The sequence below is a fragment of the Solanum tuberosum genome, unplaced genomic scaffold, assembly GCF_000226075.1.
Source record: "Solanum tuberosum cultivar DM 1-3 516 R44 unplaced genomic scaffold, SolTub_3.0 scf00189, whole genome shotgun sequence".
In the NCBI taxonomy this organism is placed as follows: domain Eukaryota; kingdom Viridiplantae; phylum Streptophyta; class Magnoliopsida; order Solanales; family Solanaceae; genus Solanum; species Solanum tuberosum.
Window position 1 is genome coordinate 13,416 of NW_006239113.1, and position 14,678 is coordinate 28,093.

Genomic DNA, 14,678 nt, shown 5'->3' on the forward strand with positions numbered 1-14,678 from the left:
GTCTAAGTGAAAGATCGTGCCAAGTTTAGGGGGCCACCGATGGGTTAGCCCTAATATGTATACACTGCATTGAAGATTTTGTTTTAATCATGAACATCATGTATGCATTGCATTCATGTATACATATCTGTGTATTCATTCTCTCAAAATTTGTATACATTCCAAATTCTTTCTTCAGTAAATGAGAATTGCACGTGGAATATAAAAATACTCAATAGCAAACACACAAGTCGAATCGGATAACGAGAAGAACTTACATGACTTTAAATTTTAGAGTTATGGATGGAGAATCCACAAAATTAAAATTAGAATCCCCATTTTTATGAATAATCCTAGGATAACTTTCATAAACATGACAATTGATACCCACAATTAATTACTATTACGTAAATTTTTACCTAAATTAGATATAACTTTCAATTTCAAAAATTAAAACCCCAAAAAAAATTGAATGACAATACAAGAGGGGATCAAACATAGGCTAACAATTAGAGAAATTGACGGGTAGACATCAACAAACCATCAAGAATTTAAAAGCGAAAGAGAAAAAAATACACTATGGACGAATATTTTTATAGAATTCAATATGTAAAACTAATAAACAAGAAAGTAAATCATCTTTTATTCAAAGTAATGAAGAAGGAGAATTGAATAAATATTTACATAATGAATAAAAAAACATCATTCAAAAGAATCGTGTATGGGAAAGAAGAGAAAAAAAAAGACAGAAAAAAACCACTTCCCAATAAAAAAGGACATCACGCTGCCACCTCCTAAAATTATTTAATTTAATTAAAAAAAAACTTCCCAACACGTGCGCTACTAATTGCAAAAATTTAATTTTAAAAACCTTTTTTTTGTCAAGAAAATAAAAGATGGCTATATGTTGCCAATTAGTAAAATGGGATGTCATGCTGTGCCATTTTTTCCTTTTTAAATGTCAAAAAGATTTTTTTTTTCTTTCAATTTTCAAATGGGCCTTTTGACACAAACATGGCCCAAACTTAAAAATGACTGGTCAGCCACCTAACAAGCCGTGTAAGAAAGTCAAGTCAAAAAGTCTAAATACTGCGTGGCTCCGACCCATGTGTAACTTATTTGCATTTTTATTTTATTTGATGAATTAGAAAAAAAAAATTGGAAAAATTATTTTATTTTTATGCTAAAAGAAATCATTTCTTAAAGATTCTTTTAAATATAATAATGTCATTATCTTTTTATTTTAATTTTGACTATTCCACGTAAAGTTATATAAAGGGAATAGTTAAATAATTTTCTCAATTCGATGACTCAAATCAATAATTTTATAATTAAAAGTGCAGAAGAGTGTTTACTATTCAAGCATCGTCATCTTGCTCTGGTTACTAAGAGAATTTTGAAAAATAAAAAGTAATTTATGTATTTTAAAATTTCGTTAAAGGAGTTCGAGTGAATCGGTATATGATCCCCACCCCCACCTCACCTCACTAGCTGGTAAAGGAATAGTAGTTGTAGTAATCAATAGTGAATTGTCATGATGACTCAAAATCCCCATATATTTTGATTGAAAGTGATGACATGCACTTGTGACATTTTATTTCATATAAAGTTTAAGAGAATATTAGTTTTACTTTAATTTTTTAATTTTCTAACCGTCTTGATTAAAGAATTTGCGTCAAAAAATCTCACATTCAAAATAAAGTTTTTTATAACATCGACAATTGCATATCCAATTTAAAACTCATCATAATTCTTATTAATAGTAATTTAACTTATATTTAAAACTTTATAAATATTTTATAATAACTTTAAATTATTATATAATATAATAATTTAATAATCACGAACTTAAAATCTTGAATTCGCCGATATAAAGATCCCTTTTTACTAACGTGTTTGTCGTTTTATTTGCTTGGAAATTGTTATGTTGACCATAGGCACACAAATAGTTTGGCACTTGAACAACTTGTGACTACTACTACTTAATGCATATTATTTTTATTTTATTTTTGGTTTCTCACCAGATGTCCGTAGCTCATATTAGAACTTTGACTAAATTTGGATCGCGCACTACGGGGCTCATTTGGGGGTGGCGCTCCCAACAAGATTTTCTCCATACTCAGGGCTCGAACCCGAAACCTTTGGTTAAGGGTAAAACACTCCTATCAGTGCACCACAACCCATGTTGGTGTCATCATTTTCTTTCATGTTTTTTTTTTCTAAAAAACATTTCAAGTCAAACATTTTAAAACGGAATGAATATATTAGGGCGGATCTAATAGACTGTCAGAATATATATAATAGATGATGTTATTTTCTTAATAAGATGTTTTAATTTTAAATTTTAGATATGATTTCTTTTTTAAAAAGGGAGTGTTTTTCCCAAATAACATGTAACACCTGCAAATTCAAATTAATAAGATTATAATATAGGTATTGAACACTAATGAGAAATTGAAAAAAAAAAACAAGAAACTAGTGAGGTACCATTAAAGATGTCGAGCAATGAATATGACTTTCAATATCGAGCTTTACATATGATTTTTTTTAATAGAGTGCTTCTCTCAAATAAAGTCAAACTCTAATATAAATATCGAACATTAAACAAGAAATTGAAAAAAACAAGAAGAAGATAGTGAAGTACCACCAAAAAAGTGGTCATACATATGAGACTTTTGATTTCGAACTTTGGATATGATTTTTTAAATAGGGAACATTTCTTCGAAATGACTTCCAAATAACGTTCATTTCAATTAGTCAAACTCCAATATAATATCGAACACTAAATGAGAAATCAAAAAAACAAGAAGAAGCTAGTGAGGTACCACCAAAGATGTGCAATCGATGAGACTTCAATTACGAATTTTGGATATGATTTTTTAAAAATAAGGAGCATTTCTCCGGAATAACTTGTAAACGACGATCATTTTAATTAGTCAAATTAGTATAACATCGAATATTAAATGAAAAATCGTAAAAAAGTATCACAAAAAATGTAGTGCAACGGATGAAATTTACAATTTCGATCTTTAGATATGATTTTTTAATAGGAAGTGTTTCTCTCAAATGACGTCTATGTTGATTAATCTGACTTTAATATAAAATATCGAACCAAAATAAGTTAGTGAGGTGGGGTGGGTGGTGCTTTCACACATAGAGGTGGTGTGTTTTCCCTTTGCCAAAATTGCTGCAAATTTTTGCGGCCTTTAAACTTCCTCTGTGATTCCCTGTAATCATATAAGGATCAAATTCCTGATTCCATATTTGTACCTTCCTTTTAGCCTTTTCACTTTCTCTCTCTATCTTTGTTTCTCTCTCTAACACACGCAGAGAGTCTTTTGTACATGCATCCATGTGTGCTGAAAAAACTGGGAATTTCATAGCTTGTAATGTTGTTTTCAGTTCTCTTTGAAAAAGATAAAGCTTTGAGCAATTTGGGTTTTGGGTTTGGATTCATGTTTATTGGTACTTCATTGTATACTTCAAGTTCAAGAACTGTTAGTTATAGCTCAAAAGGCATCTGGGTTTTTGATATTAATGGTTTTTGATTCAGTTTCTGCTATTACCCCTGATTTCCCTAACGTATTTTGGGTAAACCCATCTCCTTCTCCATGTAAAAGTAATGGCAATTCGTTGGTGACGAGGAGGAGGAGTAGGGGGAAATTGGGTTTGGATTCGAGTTGGAGGTATAGGATTCGTGCGAAATGGGCAATTCGAGCTTGTGTGAATGGTGGAGACCACCATAATTTTGACATGCAGATTACGAATAGTGCTAGAAGAGGAGCTAGAAATATTGTAGTTAAGAGATTTGCTGATGAATTGGATGCTTATGGAAGAGTCTCTGAGGAATTAGAAGCTGCTAGTCGTTCTAGTAACAATTTTGCTAGTTTTCAAGAAGACCCTTTTGTAGATAAGCTAAGGACTCAATTGGGGGTGATGCATCCATTACCTTCACCTCCAATAAATCGAAATATTTTCGGTCTTTTTGCATTGTTTTTCTTTGTTGGTATTGTTTTTGATAAGGTTTGGACATCTAGAAAGAGTAATGCTAAGTCAAACAATGGAGGAAACTCCGGGATATGGTCACAGGTCCCAGCAAACCTTTCTTCATTGTTGGAGAAGGATTTGCAAAGGAAAGAGTCAGTGGAGTGGGTAAACATGGTGTTAGGGAAGTTGTGGAAGGTCTATAAACCTAGGATTGAGAATTGGATCATTGGTTTGCTTCAGCCTGTCATTGATAATCTCAAAAAGCCTGATTATGTTCAGAGAGTTGAGATAAAGCAATTCTCACTGGGGGATGAGCCTCTCTCTGTTAGGAGCGTGGAGCGGAAAACTTCTCGTGGAGTCAATGATTTGCAGTGAGTAACACTTCTTGCAATTATCCCACACTACCCCTTTTCTAAGTGAAAAAAGAAAATTTTTAAAGTTAAAAATAGAAAAGCTCTTGTTTTGTTTTTGGTTGAAAGTCTTTGAGTTGGTATATTCTCCTTAGCCTATATTTCTTAATTGAACTGAGGTCCAGAATCAAAAGGGAAATATACATGCACATTTTAGAGAAAAACTCTTTGTGCAAATTTCATGGTAAAGCAGTCGAGCTGATATTTTCTCCTTAGCTCATTATTTCAGTTGTCGTCGAGAATAGAAGGAAAATACACGTACAACATTTGATTAGGAGGAAAGTATTTTCTCTCGATATAGAGATATGGTGTTTTTGCCTTGTGGGAAACAATTAAACTAGTTCCTTGAGACTGATCAATACAGTAAAACAGATTAAGCTAGCTCCTTGATAAACTTCAACCAGATAATTACAGCCAATCTTTTCCTTGATGAAGTTTGATGTGGAGATATACATCCGTTACACCTTTGTGCCAAGGTAGTTTTAGATGGATTTACAATTTGAAGGATAGTGTTCTGAAACTTCATAGAAAATTGTTTGCTTATCAATATGCTTCAACACCCTCGTTACCCAGAAAATCTTCTTTCTGGACCAGGAAAGTACATTTTTTGGGACATTTTGAACCAAATTTTAGCTTTCTACAGAGGCTCTATCTCTTCCTCATTTTGCTTGTTATTATTCAACTTCGGTTCATTATTTGAAATTGTAACGTGTATATACTGCTACGATTAGTTCTACGTCTACTATATCCTATGCTACAAAGTTCTCTAGTTCCGATCAAATTGACATGATAAAAGCACAACTCCTTATCTTTTCTTGTTATGTGAAAGTTCAGGCTTTGCACTACTTCCCCTGTTAGTTGCTAAGTTTTCAGTTTTCACCATTGTTTTCTTTTTCTGTGTACTTGGATTTGCGGCACTTAAGCTGAAAGTCTTTTGAAAATAACCTCACTACATCCAGAGGTTGTGGTATGGTCTCAGTACACTCTATCCTTCCTGGACCTCACTCGTGAGATTTCACTGGGCATGTTGTTATTGTTATGTGAAAGTTCATTGTTTCATGGAATGTATCAACTGATTTGTGCATTCTTTAATTCTATCTAGGTATCAGATAGGTCTCCGATACACTGGTGGTGCTCGCATGCTGTTAATGCTGTCACTAAAATTTGGAGTCATCCCCATTTCTGTGCCAGTCGGTGTTCGGAACTTTGACATTGATGGTGAACTCTGGGTCAAGTTACGATTAATACAAACAGAGCCTTGGATTGGAGCTGTTTCTTGGGCTTTTGTTTCCCTTCCCAAGATAAAGCTTGACTTGTCACCATTCCGTTTGTTCAACCTAATGGGTATGTGAATTTCGACTTAGGACTTCTATCTATGAGATGAATTGTGTCAGAATCTTGCATGCTTTAAGTTTTATATAGGCAATACCAAATACATGAGAAGTAAATTATAGTCATATTAGTATGTTACTTGAAGCCCAATAATTTTTTATGAGTCTCTTAGTCCCCTCAAATATTCATATGCTAGTAGAAAATTTAGAGAACTTCTTGTGCTTTTTTATTGTGATTTTTTTTTGAATTTTTTTTAAAGATATTGGACTAAGATGAGCTTAAAAGAACAATATGGATAGTGCGAATTCATATAACTTGCTTGGGATTGAGTCGGATTAGTTGTTGAGTGCCCAGCTGATTCAGATACTAAACACTGTTTTAAAGCTGTTTTCTTTTGATAAGAGACTGTTTCAAAGCTGATTTATTCAAGATTATATATCTGTTCACACCCAACTTTTGTGTTTAATTTGTTTCTTCTGGAACAAAATAGCTTTTGATTATGTTGAGCGCTCAATTCTTAGAAAAGAGTAAGAGTCCATTTGGATTGGCTTAAAAAAAGTAGCTTTCAAGTAAAAAATAAAAAGTCAAACTTATTATTTTTGACTCGAAAAAAAAGTAGGGGGAGACCTACTTTGGTTTTTAACTTATTTTATGTCATTTCTAACTTATTTTAAGTTATTTTTAACCTTGCCAAACACTTTCTAACTTATTTTAAGTCATTTTTGACTTATTTTAAGTTATTTTATATTTGTCAAAAACTGATTTAAAAGTAGGTTTGACCAACTTTTAAACCAATCCAAACACCCTGTTAATTATGGGTCGTCAAATTCTGATCATTGGAACATATTCTGTAAGACAGTGGAATGACTCCATAGAGTTTATTCTTTTCGAGAATGAACTTCATGGAGTTTATTCTTATCGGGTACTTAAATGTAATTTTAGGAACCTAATTCGAGTCGTTAGCAACTATTTGGCGTACTGTGAAGACTATGAAACATATTTGCTTTCTTCTTTATCTTGTTTTCTTTGTTGCTCTGTGCAATCTTCTCCGTGGAATCAGCTTCCAAGACTAGCATTCTTCTGTTCTAGTTGAGTTGCTGTGAAGTGAGATCTTTCCAGTGCATAGTTACCAATTGTTGATTACGTACTGATGCTGAGTTGTCATCATTTGAATGACTGCTGTTTGTTTTCTATTTACACTTTCTAAAATGGGATAGTGATACCTAAAGTTTAACGAATAAACTAGATGAGTGACATTATTGATGTGCCCAATATGAGGATCTTGACATGTTTCTTTTCTTTTTCTTGCATGTATTTGGGAAACACTAGCAATTCCTGTTCTATCAATGTAAGTACTATTTTATCCATTATCTGCTGTTCTTATTACCTACATGCTTTCCACTTCTGTTTGTTATCCCCCATTATTGGTATATCCAATTTCTTTTTGCTATTTAATTAGCATCTCATTGAAGAGTTCTTTTTCTTGTTTTTTCCTTTGGGTGATGGGTGGGTTGCGGGGTGAAGTGTAACTGATCACTGAATAATGCTTTCACCAGGCCACTTTCACTCCTAGCTTATGCAGTCAAATTTGCTTTTTTCAGTTTGATAATTTTTAATGCCCCTTTTGCTTTTCGATAGATATGGTCATGCTCAATTGTCATCAATCATGTGTGATTTTTCTTGAGAGTCTTCCTTATTCACCTTATTCTGGATTTCTGAAGTTGCTTCTAGTTAGGCAACTCTTGTTATGTATTCCGAGGATGTTCACTTTCTCTCTCTCTGCCCATTTTCTTCCCTAATTTTGGAAATCTCTTGTCTTGTGTCAAGTCTTTTATTTTCAGCTCAAGTTAGTGTCATTTAAATGCTCTACAATAATGGCTGCATTTGGTGTTTTAGCACGTATTATCTTTAAAGTTAATTATAGGCCTAGATCTTTCTAGCATCATATTAATTCTGAATTTCTTGCCTGATGCGTTTTCAATTTGCAGTACTCTATGTAACTATCTCATTTTTCCACTGCAGTGGTGGGTTTGAGTTTTAATGTCTTCTACGGATGTTTCAGGTTTTTGAAGAAACTTCTTACTGAGGATTTACCTCGTCTCTTTGTTCGTCCGAAAAAAATTGTGTTGGATTTTCAGAAAGGGAAAACAGTCGGCCCTATTCCAAGTGATCCTAAGTCTGGTCAAAGTGAACAACTTAAGACTGGAGAAATGCAAGAAGGAAATAATGACTTTGCTGGAGAACTATCAGTGACTCTTGTTGATGCAAGGAAACTCTCTTATATCATCTATGGTATGAATTTGTTCATCTTTCATCAGTGGCATCAATCTTTTTCTTAGGTTTGATATTTTGCTTTTTAGTAACACTATAAACTTGTCATGCACTATGAACTATTAAATGAGTTCGTCTCTTCATATTATTTAAAAGTTAAAACTATTCTGTAGCATATTCTAGTTTGTGAAAGAAAAAAGTCGGAGGTATTTACTTGAAAATCAGTTGAAGCTCCCAAAGAATGCGCTTTCCATTGCATGAGCAACTACTTTTAAGTGAATATAAAATCCATATATATTGGTCCAGTAATCACTGTGAACCAGTTTAAATATAATCTATCATCCTTATGTGAAATAGAATAATTACTGGATGAAATCACTGGGGCAGCTCGGTGCACAAAGCGTCCTGCATTAGGGAAGGGACGCACCCTAAGATTACTGAATCAAATCACAGATATAGGAAAACAGTACCAAAAGAAATCACATTATAAAGGAGGAAATGCGAAGACTTTCGACTATGCTTACTAACGAATATAACAACAACATACTCAGTGTAAAACCAGAAGTGGGGTTTGGGGAGAGTAAGATGTACACACGCCTTCCCCCTACGTTTGTGGGGTAGAGAGGTTGTTTCAGATGGGCCCTCGGCTCAAAAGAGAAGTTATTCGGAGAAGGGGTGCCAGAAGAAAATGACAGCAAAATATCAAGATACAAAGTAAAATGAAGCAACAGAATAAAGAAAACACATTGAAGAATAAGAGATTACACAATTACTAAATACACATTAAAGATGTTTAGATCAGGTTATCACATCAAACAGGAATTGGGAAAAGAAAACTTTATGGTACAAGGATCTTGTTTTTTCTTTTTAGTTGTATGTGTCGTAAATGTCATAGTTAATAAAAGTTGAAAAAAAGGGAAGGAAAAAGTTACCTATGAAAAAAAATGTAAAGCAAAAACGAGGATGGGTCCCAAAAATTTCTGCTGCTAGGCCTCCAGTTCATGTATACATGATACAGTATGTTTAGGTGGCATGATTCTCCTGTTAAGCTGAAAGTTCAATTTTTAGATGGAAGTTTTTCGCCCTCATTGCTCAGTTTTATGAATGATAGATACTACTGCTTTTCTGTACATGTAATATCCTCTTTTGTTTGCCCATGTCTGTCTTTGTTAAATTTCCCTGGCCTCTATCGTCTAGGAAAAACTGATCCATATGTTAATCTAAGACTTGGAGATCAAGTAATACGCAGCAAAAGAAACAGTCAAACTACTGTTATTGGACCTCCTGGAGAGCCTATATGGAATCAGGTGATTTAAATATAAATCTGTTGGCCTGATATGCCGGTATGATTTATTTGTGGCGGCTTGCTATATCTTTTACTGTAACTTATACATCGTTTGCAATGTTTCTTTGCCTTTTGGCAGGATTTTCACATGTTTGTCACAAACCCCAGGGGACAAAAGCTATATATAGAAGCAAAGGATTCCTTTGGTTTTACAGATTTGACTATTGGCTCAGGGGAGGTAAATCCTCCTGTACATGCAAATATTATCTATTGTCTTTGTTTCTTAGAGGCGATCCATCTTATTTGTTGGTTTTATAATATGTATCTTTACACAAAATGGGAAATGCAAATGAATAAAGTCCTTATTCAGTGCACAAAATACTCCCAACTAGTGCAAAGGTGGGAGAGACTGGTATACTGTAACCAGTGGCGTAAGTACCATTTTTCGTCAGCGATGTTACCTTTTAAAATTAGAAACAATAAATAAACATTATAACACCATATTAAAAAAAAGGAACAAAATATAAATAAAACCCAATTCATGTATAGTACTATACCTTTTTTTAAGAATAAAATAAAATAAATATTATTACTTTTTCTCAATGAGTTTTCTTTTTTTTGAAATGTATTAAGAAAAAACCTCATTAAAAATAATAGTATTAAATATGTTTCTATCTAAAGCACCAAATGATCACTAAACAATTTTATTCATTGATTTCATAAATCAATGAAAAAAAAAACAGAAAAAATGAGGCTATGTAAGTAAGTTTCAACACACAACCTAAGCTGTGGAATTCCAGCACTAAACCAATTGAACTACTCTCAACTTTTGTTTAAGAAGTGTCACCTTAATTATATATCCATTCAATCTGCTTTTCCCTTTTCACTATATTTTTTATTTTTTTCCGACAAAGCAGTGTCACGTGACACATCTTGAGCCTTCCTAAATCTGCCCCTGACTGTAACTATACGGTATCCCATCACATGTATTTCTGCAAAGAGGCTGTTTCCATGCCTCGAACCAGCGACCTACAGGTCACAAAGAGCAACTCTACCGTCGATGCAAGGCTCGGCCTCTAATGATGCAAATGAATTTAGTATTGTATTTTGTAAACATGAAAAAGGATGCTTTTGTCATTTTATTTTTTTCTATGGGACATTATTTATTAATGATCATCAAGGTGATATTTGCATAGCTTGTTGGATAGGATTTGTATAAAAAGGTATCCTGCTAATGACTACTACTTCTAGGTTGATCTGGTATCTCTCGAAGATACTGTACCGACAGACAAAATTGTGATCCTCCGAGGTTGGGGACTACTGGGACCAAGGCCTGTAGGAGAGATTTTACTGCGACTGACATATAAAGCTTACGTCGAAGATGAGGAGGACGAAAGGATTGAAGCAAGATCCAAGTATTTGGATGCTTCAGATGATGAATCATCTGACTTGGATGAACGAGATACTGCTGTGTATGAGCAGCGTAGTGGAACAGATAAAGAATCATTTATGGATTTATTAGCAGCATTAATTGTCAGCGAGGAATTCCAAGGGATCGTGGCATCTGAAACAGGCAATACTAAATCTGTAGATGATTTTAAAACTAGAGTGTCAACATCAAGACAACGTACTCCTTCTAGGTCTGTACAGCAAACTTCTGATACTGTTCCTGAAAACTTTGGAGGTAAAGTACATTGAATTGATCTATAATAGTTCAAATCCCAGTTTGTTTTTCCCAGGAAATGCATAGAGTTCTTCCCATTTCTTGCATGTCTAATTAACATCTCTTATTTGCAGAATCACCCCTGTTTTGGCTAGCGATTATTACAAGTATCTCAGTTCTAATTGCTCTCAACGTCAGTGGTTCTAGCATTTTCAATCCATGAATAATGAAACAAAATAAGATTGATAGCTCCTGGTAAAGAATACAATATAGAGTTCCTGCTGGAATTATTCTGTCAAACCACACATAGTTGTCACCACTCTGAGATTGCCCGAACGGAAACCTTATCAAAGTCCTTACCTTCTGCCGGTCTTCCATTCGAGGTGCGTTGTTCCTCTGGTTCTATACCTTAGCTCACTTTTCCACATGCATTTGTCATCGAAACTCATTTTTCTACTTCTTGCTGTCTACCTTTGTCAGCCTTTTGGCTAAGATCAACTATGGTATCTGTTCTTATCAGTTCTTCTGCTTCTTGCTGAATTTGCTTTTCATCCCTTAAGTGCATGGCTGTACATTCTTCAAATATGCAGACATTCTTTGTTCTTTTTTGGATTTTCCTCACATCATAAGCATTGTTTTGCTGATTCAATAGTCTTCTGCAATGCTTATTTTTACCTACAGTCTGATAAAACAATTGTGTTATCAATATCAAGGAGAAGAGAAATAAATGTTTAAACTTAAGAAAGGAAACATTAACACATGAGTGACCCTCTATTCCCAAATTAGATATGAGGGAGAAGGGAGCTCGTCCACATTATATTCTGATCAACTCTACCCAGTCTGGAAAAATTAGCCTCTATATACTGAGTAAAGAAACCAACGAATCAAATGTCAATTTCATCTTGAAACACAAAAACAAAGTAAAACAGAACCCTTTTGTTTCTTTTTTGAGGGTTTCCTGTTGTATTATCTTTTGAGTACGTTCCATATTCTATCGGTAATGGTGATAGCAGAAAACAACAGTAGTATTTAATGGCAATTATGAGCCAACTATTTGATCTAATTTCAGAGTGAAAGCTAGCAACATATTTCCAGTTTCCTTGTATAAATTAGCAGATGTCCATTGTTTTGTTTTAATGTTTCAATTACCAACTCCTTGAAGAATATGATATGACTTGACAATTGGTGGATAACACAAAGTCTGGTCTGAATGATGATCTCCACATATCAGATCCGCGGAGGTTTTCTCTAGGAAAATAAGGATTTTAACATAAAAGGAATTAGTGGTTATTTCATTTTAGCATCGCGCACTTCACATTTGTCATCTTAAAGTTGTGATTCTGTAATTCCTTGAGCACTGAACTAAAATTTGCTTATTTTTCTTGTTTGTTGGCAGGCTGGGCAACTGCTTCCTCCATTATCTGTAAACTATTGTACACTCTTTAACATTTTAACCAGATCAACAACTCAAACCCTCCCCCCTCCCCTACCCCACAACTCCAATAGCAAATGATAGGAATCCCCAGACACAAAAAAGAGAAGAGAACAACAAAAAATATGTTACAATGAGGTATGTATATATTGGCGGCAGATTTTGGCCATCCTTGTTCTCTTGGTATTTGTTACATCCCGTGAATTCTAAGTCTCTCTCTCCGTGTGTGTATGTGTGTGCGCGTGTATGCCAACTGTCGTAGCTATAGCAGCACAATGAGGTTTTTGACATTCAATCGCGAGGGTGTACTAAGCCGTTGAAACTAGTGAAATACACCTTTCTTTTTCTTCATTGTTGAAGTGGTAAGTGAAAGGGCGCTGGCATTACTAAAAGACGTTACTGTCAGTGTCGCGTATTTACGTAGCTGTAGAGTATTTCAACATCCCGTTATCGCTTGTTACTTTATATACTTGTGAAAGTTCTTGAACCTAAGTTCATATTTTCGTATCATAATATAATACAAGTTATGTTGCATAATTCCTATAGAATTTATGCTGGATCATGGTTAAAGTTCAGTTGAGAACCACAAGTAATGTCATACGAGACGCTAGTTATTCCTATAAAATTTATGTCGAGTGAATTAAACACTACATAACTTATACTTGATAACTTAATTTTCATGAAACTTACTCCGTATATAGGCAACAATTCTCTAAACTTATGCCTGAATGAAATTAGATCATAAATATGGAGCAATCTGTGCTATAAAGCTTCTTTGCTTTATACCCATCGAAATCAAATTTTGTAGGAGCTAAGGAGGAAAAGGGAGACAAAGAGAAACACAATTACTCATATGGTGAAATATGAATTTGGTAAAATTTATCGAGAACAACTCCTCTATCTCTCTGTACACGCTATTTTTCCCAAATCTTATTTTGTAGAAATACATAGGATTGTTCATTTGAGTTTGGTATGGAGGAAAATATATTCTAAAAAATAAGTGAATTTTATATTTATTTATTTGTGTTTGATAAATAAATAAAAATTATTATTCTAAAAACACTTTTATATAATCTAGGCAAACAACATAGGGATGAGGGTGGTGAGGTGGGGTTTTGGGGTGCACGGGAAAGGAAAAAGGAAACCCATAGGAAATGTCACTTCTGAAATAAGTTTTCTTTCATTACTATATTTATTTTTAAGTAATAATTAGCTTTTAGAATATAATATTTCTGACTGAAAACCACTTTCCATAGAATTCTATATCTTTGAAGCACAACCATAACATGTTTGTCTGTCAAAACACTTCCTCATGTCCATAGTCCTACCTTGACGCTATTTTTCTTTTTAATTCGTAAAAAAGAATGTCAATCTTTTTATAGTTAGAAACAGTTTTACTTCAAATTTATGTTTTGTTATTAGTGAAATAATTTAATGCTCACACCAATGGCCAAGTAATGTTTTAGACCACACATTTTTTAAAGTTTTACTTTTATTTAATTTTGTGTCAAGTTAAACGGCGTCACATAAATTGAAATGAAAAAATAACATTTAGGCCTCATTTATTTTAATGATGAAGAGTAAGACGTTTGAATCTCAATGATTAAGATATTGTCTTTAGATCTGAACACAGAATATTTAAGATGTTCTCTTTAAATCTTAATAGTGACTGATTATGACTATTTGATTTCAACACCTAAATATGCATAATTTATTTATTTGTACATATAAATATACAATTCAAATTAAAAAGTAATTGACTATTAACAAATATAAATTTTAAAAAATAAAATTATTAGCATTTGATTAAAACATAATAAAACTATGCTAGTGATTATGAGATGGTTTATAATAGTGAGAGTGGTAATGATTGGTGTTAGTGACTAGTATTGATGGTGGTAATAGTCATGATGATGGAGATGGTTGATGTCGTAGTGACTAGCTTAATGGTGAGAGTTGATAGTGATGGTTATGATTGTACCGATAAAGTTGATTAATATTGGTAGTTGACAATATTAATAATAGTGGTTGAAGAATATGTTGTGGTTGACGATATATTTGAGACAGTTGGTTGTGATGCTAGTTGTAATGCTGGTAGTAGGAATTGACCATAGTAATAGTAGTAATTGACAGAGATAGTGGTGGTGGGAGGCAGTGATAGCGATTGTAGCTTTAGTGGATATAATTATAATGATGAAAGGGGTAGATGCGGTTGCGAGTGATAATAGTAACTAGTACTGTCAATATTGCACATTCACATAGAGTGGAGTATTTGAACATTTCATTTTTTGCTTGTTTAAGAGGAACATGAGTAGAACT

The 14,678-nt window shown here is 33.5% G+C and overlaps 1 protein-coding gene across 1 annotated transcript; it reads left to right on the forward strand.

Moving 5' to 3' along the window:
• Positions 1 to 3,123: 3,123 nt before the first annotated feature.
• On the forward strand, positions 3,124 to 12,710 carry LOC102587404 (tricalbin-3-like). Its single transcript, XM_006354941.2, has 9 exons — positions 3,124 to 4,337; positions 5,479 to 5,720; positions 7,038 to 7,056; positions 7,771 to 8,000; positions 9,177 to 9,286; positions 9,404 to 9,502; positions 10,516 to 10,948; positions 11,062 to 11,310; positions 12,324 to 12,710. Exons 1-8 carry the CDS (start codon positions 3,517 to 3,519, stop codon positions 11,148 to 11,150), a joined length of 2,043 nt encoding a protein of 680 aa, XP_006355003.1. The 5' UTR covers positions 3,124 to 3,516; the 3' UTR covers positions 11,151 to 11,310; positions 12,324 to 12,710.
• Positions 12,711 to 14,678: the final 1,968 nt, after the last annotated feature.